General features: G+C 44.5%; 1 protein-coding gene across 7 annotated transcripts in view; it reads right to left on the reverse strand.

Annotated features, from left to right (window-relative positions):
• Positions 1-18,337, reverse strand: part of Amotl1 (angiomotin like 1) — a 144,548-nt gene that overhangs the window by 74,657 nt on the left and 51,554 nt on the right. For 6 of the 7 annotated variants that reach the window (XM_074066880.1, XM_074066881.1, XM_074066886.1 and 3 more), the window contains one exon: positions 63-212. In XM_074066880.1, coding sequence (XP_073922981.1) covers positions 63-212 — 150 coding nt within the window. Of the gene's footprint in view, positions 1-62; positions 213-14,491; positions 14,713-18,337 lie in introns of all 7 variants that reach the window. The other variant, XM_074066884.1, reaches the window with a different exon arrangement.

The raw sequence follows: 18,337 nt of genomic DNA on the forward strand, positions 1-18,337 counted from the left end.
TGAAAATGAGAACCATGCTGCCATTTTGCTTTTCCAACACAAGGCCAGCAAACAGGACTCACCAACTGTGTCCCTCGTCCCAGTGTTTCCCTCCACTGTCAAAGCAGATGCTTCATGCCTCCCAGGATAGAGCCCAAAGTCCGGGTAAAAGTAGTGTGGGTCTTCCAGAATCTGCCCAGGACTGCTGGAGCTGTAGCAGGCAGGAGGAGATGCTGGGGAAAGAAAGTCAAGTGCAAGTTAGTGTGAACCAAGTGCTTCTCCTTCGCGGGTGAATCACAAGTCCACGAGTCAGTCTCCCACACTTCAACTTGGAGTGGGAGCTCTGTCTTTTTGATTCATAAAATTCCAAAGTTACGATTCAGAATTATCCCAAGTGCCACTACCCACCAAAGTGACCTTTGAGGTAAATGTAACAGTCTTTCAGGCATGCTGAACAAGACATGGATGCTTCTATACACCCTAGCCAGACTCAAGTCCCCCGTGGAAATGAACAAGTTAGGAAGTTCCAAACTGTCGAGGTGGGGACAGGAAGGAGGAAGTGAGGAGACTAAAGGAAAACTAAAACAGGAAGAACAGCTGTCTCTCAAAGTATATGAAAGATACAGAAAGGGCGGTCACTTTGTTAGACCACGTGTAAGTCAGGGAATTTCCCATCCCAGGACACAGCATACTCCACTTCACTCAAAGGTTTCTGAAGTCCTGAGTTACAGCATGGAGCTTGTGTCGTGGGCTCTGGCCTCCACCAAGTACTGGCCTTTAGCTCCAGTTTATCTGCTCAGCACACAAACCAGAGTATGCTTCCTGTTCCAATTAACGTGACACTGCACTCAGTTCCTTCAGTCATCAAACATGACACACCACTTCAGTAACACTGATAACACACATGCCACATCCGTGGGAACTTCCAGCAGGGTGTGCCTGGCCCTTCTCCTTCTCTGCTCTGATTTCTCTGCATGGGCACTGAGTTTAAGGCTCTTTATGGCAAAAGTAACTTAGTGTATTCCGAGGATAGTTACTATTTTTTTTAATTAAAATCCTTGCACAAAAGATAATTCCATTAGAAGAAAAATAACGGTTTTTAGCAATTGTTTCAAGTTGGACATGTAACACTTCTTCCTAGGTTTGTTATCTGCCCTTTCCCACAAGGCCAGAGCAACTAGTAAGTGACTAATTGCACCAAGGCCCTAAGACAAAGGCACTAGCCTTTTTCTTGGTCTCTTCACTCAGCCTCTGAAATGGCATTTTGCAAATGGATCACAGGAATGTGTGGCCTGGAGAGAAAAGACTTTGACAATCAGAATATTTATTTTAAATTTAAAATAAATAATGTGGTGACTTTAACTCAGAGATGACTATACGCCAAGTATGAATGACATATTGTATGGCGCTCAGTCTAAGATTACAGTTCCAGTGCACAAGGCAGTATTTGTCAGCCTTCCCTCCTTTAGCCAGTCTGCAAGGAAAGAACTTCAGTTCCTTTCTGCGGCCTCTACGCCTATAAATCTGAAGGTCCTGAGCTAAAATTACAACTCTTAGATGGCCTAGATCCAAAGTCAAATCCTGGCCTGGCTTCTACTGTCAAATGAAGGAGGAAAAAGCATAATTTTGGCTGAGCATCTGGGCAACTCCTGAAATCCCAGGACAAGGACTCAGCAGACCTACTCAGGCAGAATCTTTGGTGTAGGCCCAGGAATCTGTACTTCTAAAGCTCTCCAAATAATTTCAATGAGCACTAAATTTGGGAAACCCAAAGCTAGAGGGAGAACAGGGCACATAGGAAAAAACTCATGAAAAACCTTTCCCACCTCATCCCACCTTCCATCAAGTCACAGTAAGAGGGAGCTGAGAGCCCAGGAGTTCCAGTAAAAGAAAGAGTAGATCTGCATCAGAAAAAGTATATCACAAATTTGGATAATACCATCTAGTCACATAACTGAGAGTTTTAAGTGATGAGACCAAATTTCTAATCAAATCAAGATAAATATGAACACACACACACATGCCCTCAATCTGGAGCTCAGAATGGGCCCCTGCACTGACCCATCACAGGCACCACAACACTGGCAACAAATACTTTTCTACACCTTATCCCATAGCCTGAGACTGACAGTGGGTTCAAGAGTGAAAGTGGGCTAAGAACTCCAGGCCACAGAACACTCTGCCGAGGGAAGTCCTTGCAGGGGTCTGTGCACAGAGGACAACAAAGACCTGCCACCTTTCACCAATTTGTCTTCAATGTTGTGAAAGAAGTGACACACTTTACACACACACCCAGACCAAGGGACACGATGTCCAACTCCATGTCAACAATCACCAAGACTTCTTCCCACATGCTGAGGCTCATTGACTTACACTGTCACTACTGCCACCACTCCGGGTGCTGACAAAAGGCAGGGGGGCCAGAGGGTGACGAGACTAGGCCATGCAGCATCTACTCCGCTAAAGCTAAGAGACAGCCCAGTGAGCTATCCCCGCACCAACACAGCCTGAAGGAATCACACGTCTCACTTTCCAGCGTCAAGGAAAAGTGACAGGGATACGTGTCACAGCAGCAAAAGTCTGAGACCCTGGTCTATCCCTGACAACTTTAGTTCATTGTCTTAACAATTTGTTCATTGTCTGAACACATTCGGTGTTTTCTCAAGCAAACTGCAGGGCACACGCTCTAGCCAGCAGGGCCAAGGGCATCTGAAATGAGGGATTGGAAGTAGGTGTAGGCACGAGGGGGAATGCTGTTTTCTCTGCTGCCAGTTCACAACCAGGAGAGAAACCACCAAAGCCTCCCAGACACCACTACCACCCAGAAGGCCCCTACAAGGCCTGGCTCGGGCCCAGCGACCAGCAATGTTGCCATTGGAGGGGGTTCTTGGCCCCCAGGCTTCTGCTGTGCTACAGTGTAATATGTATACTGCAGTGGCCCGGAGGGACTTTCAGAGGACTGTTTCCATACAAGGCCCTCTTGTCTTAGTGGGTAGCTTACAGTATCCACTTCCTTCAAACCAGAGCCTTGGCTGAGAATTACTACTCGCACATCTCCAGTGTGCACGGTGTGAAAGCAATGGAAATAGGATCAACGTCAGTGTGAAGGAGTCAGCTAGAGGCTCTGGCTGGGGAGGGTCCCTACCTGGAAGGAAAGCAGAGATTTATTTGTACACTATTCAACAGAGGGTGTTTCTGAAGTTCTAGTGTGAGGGTCCAACATTTCTGCCTCATATTGGCTTTAACAACAGTTCCTTTTCCCTTACAAAATCCATACATCATTTGTCAGAAGAATCCTCGGTCCCTTTCCTTCAGTGCTTGACTGCTTTTGGCTTGCTTTGGAAGCTCTGAAAACTTCCTTCCTCTCACAGTTTTAGGCTGTTACTTTCTTTGTGACTGTCCAGAGGCCTGTAGGTAATGTGACCTGAACGAGACTTTTTTCCCTACTCAACAGCAGCAATAACAAAGGGCCTCATTGTTAAAGGAGAATGAACTAAGGTAAATGATGGTGCTTTCTGGGGGGACAAGAGTCAGGACAAGGGGCCTGGTGAGGCTCCTCTGTTTGCCTCCCTTAGTACCTGTAGCCTCCTGAACAGCAGACTCAGCTCTGTCATCAGGCCAACAGAGCAGGATCAAAAGTCTCCTTTGGGTTAAACTCTGGAGGACATTAAATGGTCACATCCCACTATCACCCAACACACAGAGCTGGAATCTCCTGTGCTTAAGCTCTACTTCTGCATGGCACATCCTTGGAACTTCAAGGTTAGACTTTGGTTTTTAAGCCTGTCTATTACCAGGCCCCATCCCTTTAGCACCAATGGTCTTGCCAGTCCCTTCAGCACCCCAGCATCCTTTGTCACCTCGTTCTTCAAGTGCCAACCTCTAGCTTCACCACCTCCCCAAGCTACAAGAAAGTTCATTTCAGTAAATTCACCTCTCCATCTTTCCTCCTCCAGAATGCCTTCCCCAAAACTACCACAGCAATTGGATCCGAGGTACCCACAACACAGCTGGCCAGACTCTGCAACAACCATTTAAGGCAAGCTGGTGGTGAGAAGCTACAAGCCCTTTGAAGACACGGAGCACTCTGTGACCTTACCAATGTCTGCAAGTAGTATACAGAGCCTATCCTCTCTATTTCCTGACTTGCAGAGACAACATAGCATTGCTCTCTGCAATGGTCTCATTACCAAGTAAAAGTTTAAAGAGAAGTTCAAAGATCCTTCAAATAAATCTGAGTTTCTCAATAACGCCTTGCATTTTTCAGTTCCCTAAAATATGGGGGCACTTATTCTCCCCATTCACAGCCAGTACTGGGGCTGTGAGGTCTGCAAGCCAGAGGCCCATCCCTCAAAGATGCCACTAACTGTCAAACAATGTCCAGGTGGGACCAAAGTGCAAACTCTCTCTGCCAGCTACATGTAACTCAAAACCTCTCCATGCATTTAAGACAATCTTGCTGTCTAGATTGGAATAACCATCTCTAACAGTATAAAAGAGACCTTAACCTCAGCAAGAAACAAGTCCCCTTTCAAAGGCTAAGGAATCTGCTGAATGGGCCAGTGGCCTCAGAGCTCAACGTAAGCTACTGAGCCTTCTGAGTCTGGCAGAACTCAAGGTTTGTTCAAGGAGTGAAATATCCAGCTCAGGCAGATAGCAACAATAATTAGAAGAAAAATATCTGATAAATAAGGGCTAGCATGTTCAGTTCACGATTCACTCACCTGAGACCCAGATGAGGCATGGATGAGCAATGGCACTCATCTCTACAAGCACCTGCACACACTGATAAGAAGAAGGAAACCAGAACCTCCACCATTAAACCAGAAGTGCACACCAGAATATGCTTTCTTACTCTTTCTCTACCACATCCCAGGAACGATGATTTGAAACCCAAAGATTTGGGGTGGGGTTCCAATTACTACATGGTATGATCTTCCAAATGGGCATCAAACTTGAATTCTAGTCCCTAGACTGATCCATCTATTCTAGAAAACAAGTGATATCAATACACCAATGCCCATTTAATTTAGACTCTCTCAATGTGAAAAAGCTTAAAATTTGTCTAAAATTTAACTTCACTTCATAATGCTTACTCCGAAATATCTCTGAGATACCAACAGTGTAAACCAAAATGCTGAACATATGTTTAACCTTTAAAGTAACAATTGAGTTCAAGAGAACACTGTGATAGGAGCTATAAATACAAAGCAAAGAGTAAGCTCGTCCTTGGCCTTAGGTTGTTACGATTTGGTTCCAGAGACCAACGAGCACACAGCTGCCAAATTCCACTACAGAGCACGTGCTCCAGCAAAGGGACACGGCGCTTTGGAGGCCCCAGGAATTCATTCCCACTGTAGACTGAGGGAAGTGATGTGGAACTACAGAGACAGGGATAGAGCTGTGAAGTGAACAAAGAAAACTGAGAACGCGAATGAACTGTGGGGTGGGCAGAGGAGGCAGAGAAAACCAGTGCGTCATAGGGAGTCACACAGAGTCTCTAAGGAAGACATCAGCACAGCCTGGCTGCAGTAGAGGGAGAGAATGAAGCTACATCTGCAGACCTAGAATCGACAGATTCTACAATAATCTGCATCAGTACATTATTTTCTTAACACTCCAGGATGGCTCAACTTCATCTGCTACTCCCACACTCCTTTCCTGATAGTCAGTCTCCCAGGTAAATACCTCCTGTGTTCAGGAATGCTGAACTCACTGGGAAAGTCTTGGGGGCAGGTTCTATACCTACCATTACAGAAGGCACAGTCCCCTCTGTGTTCCAGGAGTTAGGACAACTTTCGCTCAGGCCACTAGATGTTGACCGACTCTTGAGGAAATGATACAAAAGCAGGAGTTGACATGTTCCAGTGGCTACTCACCAGGGGTCCAGGAGTAGCAGTGGCCACTGTTGGGGGGGCGGTCCTCTATTTTTTGAGTCTTCCCACTAAGTTGTGAGCTGCCCAGTACACTTTCAATCAATTTATCTTTTGCTTAAGTCAGCCAAAGTCACTTAGTGTGCTGACAGTGATGAATCCCTGATAGGGAGTTTTATACTGTAGAAAAGTAATTGTCCTGCCTGGGCATGGTGGTACACACCTGTAACCAGCAGGCTGAGGCAGGAGGATTGCCAGTTCAAAGCCAGCATGGGCTACATAGAGAGACTGTCTCAAAACAAGAAACATTAACAAACATTAACCGTCCTGACATTATTCCCCCGCAGCACGCTGTCTGTGTTTTAGTACTGCGTGACTTACTGCCATCTGCCTTGAATTATAGGAACTCAGACTGTTGCTCAGAGCTCCTTTGCACAGCCCTCGAGAAACACCTGCAGGTTCCCCAAAACCCTCTCCACCTGGAGGCCATTCTGCCCTTATTATTCTAGCAAACTCTTACTTCGGCACATACTAAATGCTAACGCTTACATTCTGACTGTCAAAAGATCTGGGGGGACAGTGATACTGGGGTTTGAACTCAGGGCTTTGAGCTTGCTGGGCAGGCACACGACCACTACCTGAGTCACATCTCCAGTCCTTTGTGCTCTGATTATTTTTGAGATAGGGTCTCACTGTTTTGGTTTTTTTTCTTTGCCCAGGTTGGCCTGGACTGTGATCTTCCCACTTATGCTTCGTGCCATTGCTGAGATGAGAGGGGTGGATCATCACATCTGTTGAGAACGGCCTCAACAGCTTTTTCAAGAGCCTGGATTGGCCTGGAACTGTGATCCTCCCAACCTCAGCCTCCGGTATAGATATGATTACTGGTATGCGCCACTGTCCTGATCTAATCAAAAGAATGGTGAACTCTAGTGCCACTTCCTGTAGGAAGTCACCTATCCCTCCCCCCACAAACTTCTGTCACTCACTCTGTGCCCCAGAGCCGTCTAGGCATATTGATGACACCATTTATATAAAACTGTGTGTTTACTTTTTCTCCCTCCAATTACCTTGCAGGTTTACAATGGAAGAACCACATCACATTCACCTCTGAACTTCCAGTTACAAGCAGAAGGAGATCATGAGAACATAGAGCACATGGTTCGTATCAATGAATCATTCCATATGTTTAAATATCTAAGAGTTTCTAATATAATATCTATCACTCTAATATGCACATAAAGATGCATTTTAAAATAACGAGTAATAAACATATGCTTAATTCTATAGAATTTAGGTCAAAGATAAGTTTGTCTATTTTAAGGTCTTTTTCAAACCACTCAGGAGAGAAAAAGTAAAAGCTTTAGGGGGAAAAAGAGAAAGCTGCCACTTAAATCTAAAACAGATTAATTACAAATGTTCTATGAGACCAGATCTCGAAGGGCTTTGCACATGGTAGGAGTGTCATCCCAGGGATTTTGTAGCTTGATCACAACCTCGCATTCAGAGCCCAGAGCTCCTCCTCCTGAGCTCCTGCAGGCAGGCCCTGTGCCCTCAGCACAGCCTTTGCTCCGGCCACCTTCACTGGTCTAGGAGCCCAGCATGGCCAGGAGACCTCTCCACCCACTCACCATAAAAAAAGAAGAATATTCCCAGTCCCACCTAGCAAGACATGGTCACAGCCAGTGTCACACAATGAGAGAATCCATAACACAAAGGACTTTAACTACAAGGAGTAGATTTTAGGATAAAACCCAAAGGTTACTGAAATATCGTGACTCAAATTGTACGTAGGAGCATTAAAATGCATATTTCCTGCTGATGTCTTTCATGTGTAACTTACCTAGAACTACAAGATTAAAAGTACCTGAATTCCAGAGATTCTTTTCCTTGGATAAATTTTAATAAATAAACCTTATATTTAATTGAATTACTGAAATCTAAATACTCTTTGATCCTGTCCTGTTTGTTTAAACCTACGTAAAAGTATCTCAGGACCATATAAGATTGTTTTGGGTGACCCTGGCACACATCAGGTTCCCAGAGAGAGGAAAGGTCTCTCTAGCCTGTGACGGCCAACTGTGTTTATATCCCATGTACAGACAGTGAGTAATTCATAGTTTTTTGAACAAAGGAAAATAAACAGGATGGAAAGCTTTACATAAGCCCCCCCCAGACATAAAACAACAGTATGTCTGCGTAATTATGCTCCTCAAAATTTCCCTCTCATGTACGTCACTGAAACGGAGGTGCCGCTCCATTCCCAGTCCTACAGCTTTCCCGTGTTCCTGCAGCTGGGTGACCCTGGGATGTCTGTCAGCCAGCAGCATTCTACAGGGACAAGGACAAGGACTCTCTCCAGAGGCAAATGCACACTTACCCAGCTCATCAATCGCTATGGGCTCACAAATTAGCTACATCATTGAAAACAATCAATATTCCCCAAGAAACAAGATGTCCCCTTAGAAAACAAGAGCACAACCATGATAGCAAGGAGCTGCCATTTACTGAGACCCTATTAGTGCAGGGACATTATAAAGCTGTACTCTTTGGTTGTCACAGGGCTAAGTGACACCCAGAGTCACACAACTAGCCAGCCAGCTGCACAGCATGGCCCCTCCAAACAGCAAAGCTCCTTCTACCATATCCTTCTATCCTCCAAACATCCCTCTTCTAGCCTTCTTCTCCCGCCATATTTCTTGCACTAAAATTAGGGTAGTTTTAATGAAATGCTCTTGCTGTAGATAAAGACAAGAGGGCTGGGAAAGTTTACTCCCTTGCATGGACAAGAGTCTGCCTGTGCTAATTGTGGGAGCCACCATTCCTCATCCTTTCACCTGGCTGCACAGCGTTTTCATGATACCAGACCCACTTTAGCATTGAATCCCAAGCCAGAGGATATCAGAGCCACCCTGGGGCCTCTGGCCCACCATACTGGCCTCTCCACAGCATAAACCAGTGATGAGTTTTTGGGTCATCCTTCGCAGACAATTTGAAGCCTCCACCTTTCTGTCATACATGCTCTTGTACAACACTACACTCTGGACAGTTGTGGGAAACAGAAACTTTGGAAATTGATTATATTTTAAGAAAAATGTATTGATTTTTAAAAGCCAAATAATGATGAGTGAGAAAAAAGAGCCTTGACTCTTTCTAAAACTAACCACCTAGCCAACCTGCATTAGCTCTTTTGGTAAAAAGCACTTTCATGCTACCTTTGAATAGATTCAGATGTGAAGTCAATAGTGTTAGTACCCTATATTTTATAACTGATAACCCGAACGACTGGGTATGGGAATATGGTATTTTGTTACATCTAAAATGCTGTTACAAAGACGTAGTGACAAGGTGATAATACCACACAGTTTATCTAATTCAACAACACGATGGATTGAGCCTGTGAAAACCCCTAGCTTATTATGTAGATGTTTGAAAAATTTAAAGTTAAAGCTCTGGGCTGAGAGTGTAACCCTCGCTGAGTTACTACGAGGATTTGAGCAAGTAAATGTGAACCAACTACACACTAGCTGTTTGGAGTGGCCGACTTCAGCCAAAGTCCACACAGGAAGACCCGTCATCTCATTACAGATGGAAATGTTCTTGAGCATGGCAGGGTTCCACATCATTTCTTTCACAGATAAACTAAAACGGGAGTGGCGTGCCCTGGGTATACAGCTCAGACACAACGCTGAGAAGCAAACTCAGGGTGAACCGCTCAAAGAACTTAAGTAGTATTTTAAAACATCTAGGTACATGTGATGGTATTTGGGTTCCTTACAACCCTTCTGAGCTGCAAAGGCTCATGGGCCTGTGAATTTGATTAGTACCAAAAGGAAGTATTATTCAGAAATTCAACATGTCCACTCAGTCACTCGATATCCCACAAAGATGCACAACATTGAGCACCTGCCCAGGGTGAGATAATGCTAAAGACACAGAAACCTGTCAGACTGGGGGGACAGACAGACATGTACAACAGACATGCAGATTCAAAGGTAGACTGAAGGTGGCATGGGACAGTGGGCCCAATGGCCAGAGTTCATATCCACTGTGCTTTACGGCTGCACCTACCTTTCTCCTCTTTTGCCTTCTTGATTTTGATCATCCATGCCCCTTTAAAAGACTCTCTTAAAAATTACTGAGGTCTCCCTAGGGTCTAGGAGAATACTCACCCACAAATTTCATGGAGGTCACCACACACCTAAATTGTCATCAGCCATGATGCTGTGAAGGACAGCAGAGGGAAACATAGCATTTCCTGAAAGCAAATCAACTAGAGACTGCAGGAAGGTGGAAAACAAAAGTGGTGTGTGTGTCCAAGTGTTATTATGAAAGTAGTTTTCAGTTCTCAGAGACCCCCTCAGGTTCCACAAAGCACACTGTGAGAATCAATATTTACACAGGAAAACTCCAAGAGACATGAAACTTCAGGAAAACGCTAAGATGGAAATGCAGAAAACCCGTTATAACTGAGAATGAATTACTTCCTTGCCCTCATGCCAGCACCCCTGGAAGTGGTGGAACCTGAAGACAGACAGAGGCCATTTGATGTGAAGGCTATTTGATGTGAATGGATCCCTACTGATTGAAGACAATGCATCTGGAGATAGATGGCCACCCACCCAGAAAACACCTGCTCAGGAATGCACCTTCCTGTCCTGGAGGAATTTATGTAAAAAGAATATAAATCAACAATGATTATTTCAAAGGGTGAAATAACCTTTAGATTACTTTCAGGAGATAGGAAGAAAAGAAAGCATAATAACTTGTCAAGCAGGAAGCCAGGCTGATCTTGAACAAAGGGAGGGATGTCGAGGCATGAACACTGAAAGGAAAGAGAATGGTGTTGTCAAGCCAGAAGCCTGGAGTATTAGAAAGCTTAAGAGGAAAGGTAGAAGAGAAAGTACCCACTGAATGGGCAGAAAGAGTGTGCCTTGTTTTGACAAATCTGCTTCTTAAACAATGTTAAGAATTCTGGCTCTGCATTGATTAGCTATATGAACTAGAGCAAATACATCAAAGCGCACCAATTTGATTACCTCTTGAAAGTGAATTTTACATTGATTCCTGTTCCATCTCCATTTATTGAGCATATGTGTTGGAACACTGTTCACAGCCTTTTCCATTGCTCCTTTAACCTTCACAACAGCTTGGTGTAGCAAGTGTATTACTGACATTTACTGAAAGACAGTTATGAACCGCTGCTCTTTTCCTGTCTGCCAGGCAAGTCACTACCATGGGAAGATGGCTGCCCAGACTACTACTTTCACAAACCTACCCTTGTTATCTTCAGGGTTTGTACAGATGGCTTAGGGTCACTTTTTCTATTACTTTCCCATGTGTCTTGCTTTAGGCTTACAATGGTTTCAGAAGGCATTTTCTTTGAGTCTTCTGGGTACAGGACCATTAGACTATTTCTCTTTAGAAGCTAGGTTGGTCTTGCAAGCACTCTGCAGTAAATTTAATGCTGTGCACCAGATATGGCCTCTTCCATCCTGTGTAACTCTGAAAAAGCATATTCCTGGTCTCTGTCTGCCTCTCAACCTTTCCCCAGATCTCCAAGATGAGTTATTGACCTAATTGCCTTACCAGGGACTTTCTACTCTCTCCTTTCTCCATGGCCTGCAGATAGAGAGGCTGGCTCACAAAACACTATTTCTCAGAGTTGCTCAGAATACAGCCTGTGTCAGAAAGGAAAAGGCCTGCCTCACACCTGCTTTTGGGATCATATTCCTGCCACAGCATCCAGGGCCACCCTTAGAACTGGGAAGAAGCAGATGAAAGGGAGATCCCTCCTTCCTCCCTGGCACTTGGCCACAAGGCATGTGCACAGCCCCACCTCACACACAGCAAGCAAACCAAGACAAGATATCTATCGTCTGTGTCTTGCTTGACCTGTTCTGAGACCATGAAGGAAAAGCAGGTGGAAGCAGGGAAAGAAGAAAGGGCAGAATAGATCAGAAGAGATGGGAGAGGATGCATGTGGGTGGCTATTGCAAACAGCCTGAGGAGACAGGTAACGAGCTCCTAAGTTCTTAAACTGTTTGGATTATAAACATGCAAAGAAAGAGAAAGTATGCAAAAAGAATTTCTGAGGTCAACTGAAAGTACCTGGGATTGACTGGATACAGAGTGGGCAAGGAAAGAAACTTTACAGGTTACAGAGAGTTTTCAAAGGAGGAAACAGGATAATGCAGTGTGAAGTGGCATCTGGTGACCCTAAACACTGGACAGATAAACTGAGGCCAGCCCCCACCTCCCCTTGACACGAGCTGGTTCAACAGTGGAATGGTCTCAACATGGAGAGTCGAGGTTGACCTTCGATGGTCTGAGGAGAAGGATCTCTCAGTGCTAGTTCCACCTAAACATTTCTATCTGCTTCTCTCTCAGAGAGCCCATAAAGTGCACAGCCCAAGAAACACAATACCTCTTGATAAGGGCCTGATCAGCTGTGCTCCAGACTAACCCAAATGCCAGGCTGACCCATCTTCCAAGCGAACTGAGCCTCCAAAAACACAAGTGGAAAAATGAGGTTGAAGCTGACAGAGCCTTCACTCAGGTCACAGCACACCTCCAAGGGAGAAGGGGTACATTTCAATCAAAACTGTATTCCTGTCCCAACATCTGTGCCCAGTGGTATTGCCACCAGAGAAACAAACAGCTCATCTCACTGGCCAACAGAAGTTGCTGCAATGGAGGAAACGGCTGTCACCTGAACTGAAGACCTGAGTGTTAAGTGCATTAATTTAAATAGCTACAGGTGATCTATGGTTACTATGAACAGTGTAGGTCTAGGTCTTTAAAAAAAATAAGGGCCAGGTCACATTTATCCTAAAGTAACAGAAAAGAATTGTATGGAATTCTATTTCTCTACTGCAAGGAGCTGAATCTCTCAACATTCCAGCACCTCTTCAAGTGACTTTCCAACACAGGTTGGGAGGCTCAGCCCTCACCTGACCACCCACTACCGGAGGCTTCTCCATGATGGTTCTGCAGATTTCTGTGCAATCACTGCCAAGTACCCTTTAGCATCAGGAGTGGCAGTCTTGCCCAAGTCGAAGGGCACTGCTCTAAGGAGACATGGAGCACACATGTATACTTACCTCTTATGTAGCCCTTTCACACTCATTATCACATTAAAGCCCCATGGTAACTTTAGAATACAAGTATGTATTATTTTACAGGGGCTATGAGACTTCAAGGCAATATTTTCTAAAGTAGCACAGATCCAAACTTGGAATGTCTTCCAAGAACTGAGAGACAACTGAGACAGGGAACACCGTGACTGGGAAGGAGTGTGGGACAGAAAGAGTGGGTAGAGGAGAGAGCACAGCGATACCTCAGCAATCAATCTGTCAAATACAATTGCTTAAACATGAACTGTTTAGAGTCAGTTCCAAACAGTAAGCACCTCAGTCTAGGAATGACTTAAAGGGGATCATGAGCTATCACTGTGGTTTCTAAACCTAAGACCAGCTGCCTTAGAAGTGCATGTTAGAAATTCAGTCTTGGGCTCCACCCTGTCCAAGACCTCCTGAAACAGAACCTGCGCTGGGGTGCAGCACTCTGCTTTAACAAGCACTCCAGCTCACTCGGGTGCTCACCCTGTTTGAGAACCACTGCCTAGAGAAACAAAGGGCCTGGTCCCAGCAGAAAAAGAAGGGAAGCTTCTGGGTATGGAGGTTAGGCATGTTTTGGTGCCCCAGGACCAACTTACAAGTGCCTTAAACTCCGAGCCAGCCCCAAGAGAGCAGGCACACCCCTATCACCTGCTGTGCACAGGCGCAGAAAGGACATCCTTGTCTACTTAGAAAACCTTGGTTTCACAGGTGATTGTGAACAAAGTATCCCAGCTTCTAGTCTCATCCCATAAATAATATCTGGTAGGTGATGAAGTGCTCCAGCTGTGGAAAGGTAAGATTCCATGAGTAAAAACTGGCATTCAAGTTTCTGAGAACAGACATGCATAAGAATTCACATAAATTATAAAATGGTTTGCCTTCCTACCATTGCAGCAGTCATGGCAGTGGGCATTTGTAGGCTGTGTTGTACATGTGCCCCTTCACTTTCCTCATGCAGTCCATGGTGTAAGAGCTATTACCATCCTCATCTCACCCATGAGGCTTTACCAGGCAAAACTCCCTGAGGTCACACAGCAAGGAGGTAGCAGAGCCACCAATCCAACCAAGCCTGTCTGTTCTTAAACAGTCCTATTTGTTTAGTTAGTTATTGAGTTATTTATTTTGTATAGAGTCTCAAGTTTTTGTCCACAGCTGGCCTTGGACAGTATTTCCCCTACATATGCCTCCCATGTAGCTTGGATTACAGGCATGTACCAATGCACTCAGACCAGTCCTTTTTAACATGTATGCTAACTCAATCTGTTCAACTTTATTCATACTCTTTGTGTAAATGAGTTTTAAGCATTGTGCTTTTCACACACGTTTTAAGCTATCATGCTATGTGCTACATAGAAAAGTCCTCAACCATTGCACTTATCCCAGGTCCTTCAGCATGTGCTCAAGAATTAGAGTAACCCACACTAAAGGAGTCATAGCATCAGAGATATCTAAACCAAGGAGCAAAGTGTATTTCCACCATGCGTGGGAAACACGCCCAGGGCAGCCCTCCTTAACCACCTGGACTGAGGGAGCGCCCTGTGCTCAGAGCCCCACAGCACCGCACACATCTCTGTCACAGTACTTGACACATGGCAATGTCCACACACAGGTCTTGAGAATGGGAACTCTGTCTGGTATCCATCTGTGCACTTCCAGTGTGTGGAACTCCTAACCAACACTTCACAGACAGCTCGTAAGATCAGTGGCAAGACACAAAGTCGGAGGAAGACCATGTAAAACTGAAACAAAAGCACAGGAGAAAGTCGTTCTTAGATGTGACGCCAAAGCATAATCCATAAAGAAAATATCAGTAAGGTGCACTGTATGGAAATTAAAAGCTTTTAGCCAGTAATCCCAGGTACTCAGGAGGCTAAGGCACCAGGATCACAAGTTCAAGGCCACCTGAGTTCAAGGGTAACTTTGTGAGACCCTGTCTCAAAATAAAAATAAAAAAGGGCAGAGGGCATAGTGGTAGAGCAACTACCTAACACATGCAAGGCCTTGGGTTCAATCCCTAGTACTGACAAAAGAAGTTTTTTAATTTTTTGCTCTGTAAAATGTCCCAGAAGAAAAATGAAAAGACAAGCTGTGTCCTGGGAATAATGAAAATGCAAGCCACACATCTGACAAAGGACTCATGTCTCGACTGTATGCAGAACTCTCAAAGCTTAGAAGTAAAGTACAGTCTAGTTAGAAAGTCTAGTTAGAACAGACACTTCACCAAAGGGACACATGACGGGCAAATAATAAAACTGACATGATGCCTAAAGTTGTCAGCCACTGGGGAAGTGCAAATAAAACCACAGGAAGACTAAAGCATCTATTGAAACAGCTATGGGGCAGCTGAAAACAAAAAATAGTGACAACACGAAAAGGTGGTGCTGGTGAGGGCGCAGGGAAGCCGGACCGCTCGCATAGCGCACATAGGAAAGTAAAATCGTACAGCGACTACAGGAAAGTTTGGCAATTTTTCAGAAAACTTAAACACACATTATATAATCTAGCCATCACACTCCTGGGCACCTATCCTAACAAATGATAAATCACGTCCGTATGAAAACCTGTGTATCAATGATCACAACTACTTTATGGGTAACAACTAAAAAGCGGAAACAACACAGATGTCCTTTAAAAAGTGTGTGATCAAACCATAGAACACCCGTATTTTAGAACAAACTCAGCAATAAAAAGGAACAAACCACTGATACAGCAGAAATCTGAAAAGATCTCAAGGAAATAATGCTGAGTGAAAAAACAAACTCAAAAGGCCACATTCTGCATAGCTTTACTCACGTAACTATATGGTGACAAAATTATAGATATAGTGAACTGATTAGGGGCTACTGGCACTGAGGGACAGAATGGGTAAAAGGAGAAGAAGGCACGTGTGCCTACAAATGGGTGACATCATGAAGAGCAGGAACAGCTTTGCATTTTGATTCTGTGGTAGTTATCCAAAGTACACATGTAAAAGATTTTCATAAATGCATTCACACATACAGAAGTGTGTGTGTGTGAAAGTGGAGAAATCTGAATACACTTTGTGGCTGTGCCAGTGTCGGTGTCCTGGTTCTGCCAGTGTACCAAGATTATGTGGAATGTTACCAGTGGGCAGAATGGCTACCCAGAATCTCCCTCCTATTTTTGCAACTTCCTATGAAGCTATGCTCATTTCAAAATGAAAAGTTAAAGAAAACAAGTAAGTTATAGCATATTCTTGAAAAACAAAGTGACAAACAAAAAAGAGGTTATCAGGCTGTGATGCTGGTCAGCAAGGTCCTGAACACAGATTTAAACTCACTGCATGGCAATGAGTATTTTTCAAAAAGTGAAATCCAGTTCTCTAGGGTCTGTCTTAACAGGGATCCATTTCTTAACAATTTTAGAGTAACTCTTCTACCTTCTCCTAAAACGGGGAGAAAGAAGCCCAATGTGAGATTCCTTTTGGGAGCCAGGAGTTGTGCCAAGTGCCTGGAATGAATGCAATCAAAGGTTTCACAAGGCCTGGCCCCAAAGGTGGAGCCAGGCTCACTACTGACAGAAGAACGCAGCCTGGTGACAGCACAAAGCAGGACCAGGATGGCTTCCTTCCAGCAAGAGAAGTAGACTCACCTACCACCCCCAATGGTCAGGATTTACATCACACATGCCCCTCCCCCAAGACAAAACAAAGTCAAAGCAACAAAAGAAAAAACAAAAACATCCCTAGGCCAAACAAACGAAAAAACCTTCAACAACCTCGGACAACAATTTCCAACAAACCTTGCAATCAAATATGTCCTCTTGCTTGACCTCCATACTACCCCTGGCTTTTCAAGGATTCTTTTATGTGCTGAATTCTGGGTCATAAGAGCCCTCCAAAATTAATGAAATATAGGAGTAAATTTATTTAACACACTGCAGAATTTCCTGCCCTAAGTTTCCATATGCATTTAAAATTAAATAGCCACCCCCCAACACACACACCAAAGAAAGAAGTGTTACTTTTTATATGTCAGAAATATTAATAGTCTTACAGAGTTTAAACTGATTGGCCTGAAAAAATCAACTTTTGCCACTCTCACTAATACTTCCTTGTTTCAGGTCATTAATTAATGTTTTTGTGGTATTGGGGTTGAACTCAGGGCTTGACCCACGCTTCCAGTCTTCTTGCACTGGTAATTTTTGAGATAGGGTCTCGCTTTCTGCCCAGGTCAGATCTTCCTATTTTAAGCTTCCTGCCTACTGTGATGACAGGTATATACCACCACATCCAGCTTTTCTCCATTTAGATGAGATCTCTCAAACTTTTTTGCCCTGGCTGGCCTGGAACAGGGATCTCGGCCTCCCAAGTAGCTAGGATTACAGGTTTGAGCCAAGGTACTCAGTTTCATTAATTATTTGTAAAGACTTAAGTTATATAGTGCTTTGTCATTTTCCAGCGTCTCACAAATAACTTAGGAAAGGCAGCACAGCTCCTACAGGCTGAACTTTGCAACAGAACTCACCAGCCAGCCTGCTGTCTAGTTTGAATTAGTTCAGCCGTCATTCCCCCCCCCCCCCCACTCTGGGGCCCCACATCTCCACAGGAGTAGACATCAAAAAAGACCATCTCTCTGCCCACAAAGCTCAAGACTAATTGGCCAAGGACAGAGGGCTGTCCCATAAAACCAGTCACATTTCTGCACTCGTGCTTTTCTTAAGGACAGCACTTTAAAATCTTGTTAACTCTGAAATTCCTCTATTAGCTTCCATGAAAAGACGTATTTTTAAAGTCTTTGGTCTCCTCATGCCCTTCAGTACATTAGTATTTTTCATCCTACACCATCTGCACAGAACCTAAGTGACCCAGGTTGCTGTGCATTTAAAATAGAAGGGGAGAGGGAAGGGATTTGGGGAGGGGGCAGCACCTTCTTTTGCTCCTGTTCACTTGCAGGTGTACAAGGGTTTCCTTACTTGTCTTGAAAAATGTATCACACAAAAGCAAACACATGCCCATCCAGGAACTCATCGTTTCCCCCCACCCCACCTCCTGCCGCCCACCAGGCACAGCCACCAGGCGAAGAGCTCCCAGGCCTTCTTGAACTCCCACTCCCTCTCATCCTGGTCAAATCGTAGCTTTCTCTATCTTTACTCTCCTTCAAAATGTATCTAACTATTGTTCCCACATCATAAAATCTTACATAGCAGATAGATACCCCATAGTGGTCAGCGCACCGTTCTAGGAAGTAGGTTTTATGCTCCTTGAAATTCTTCAAGAACTTGCAAACCCATCAGCCCCTTAAACCATGAACCTGGATCTGCAGCGCACAGCGGCCTGAGGCCAGGAGTGGTAGGCAGCTGGGGAAATCTTAGCCAGTTTGGCAGGGACTCACAGCCCAGTTT

Source organism: Castor canadensis, chromosome 2 (genome assembly GCF_047511655.1).
Source record: "Castor canadensis chromosome 2, mCasCan1.hap1v2, whole genome shotgun sequence".
Classification (NCBI taxonomy): domain Eukaryota; kingdom Metazoa; phylum Chordata; class Mammalia; order Rodentia; family Castoridae; genus Castor; species Castor canadensis.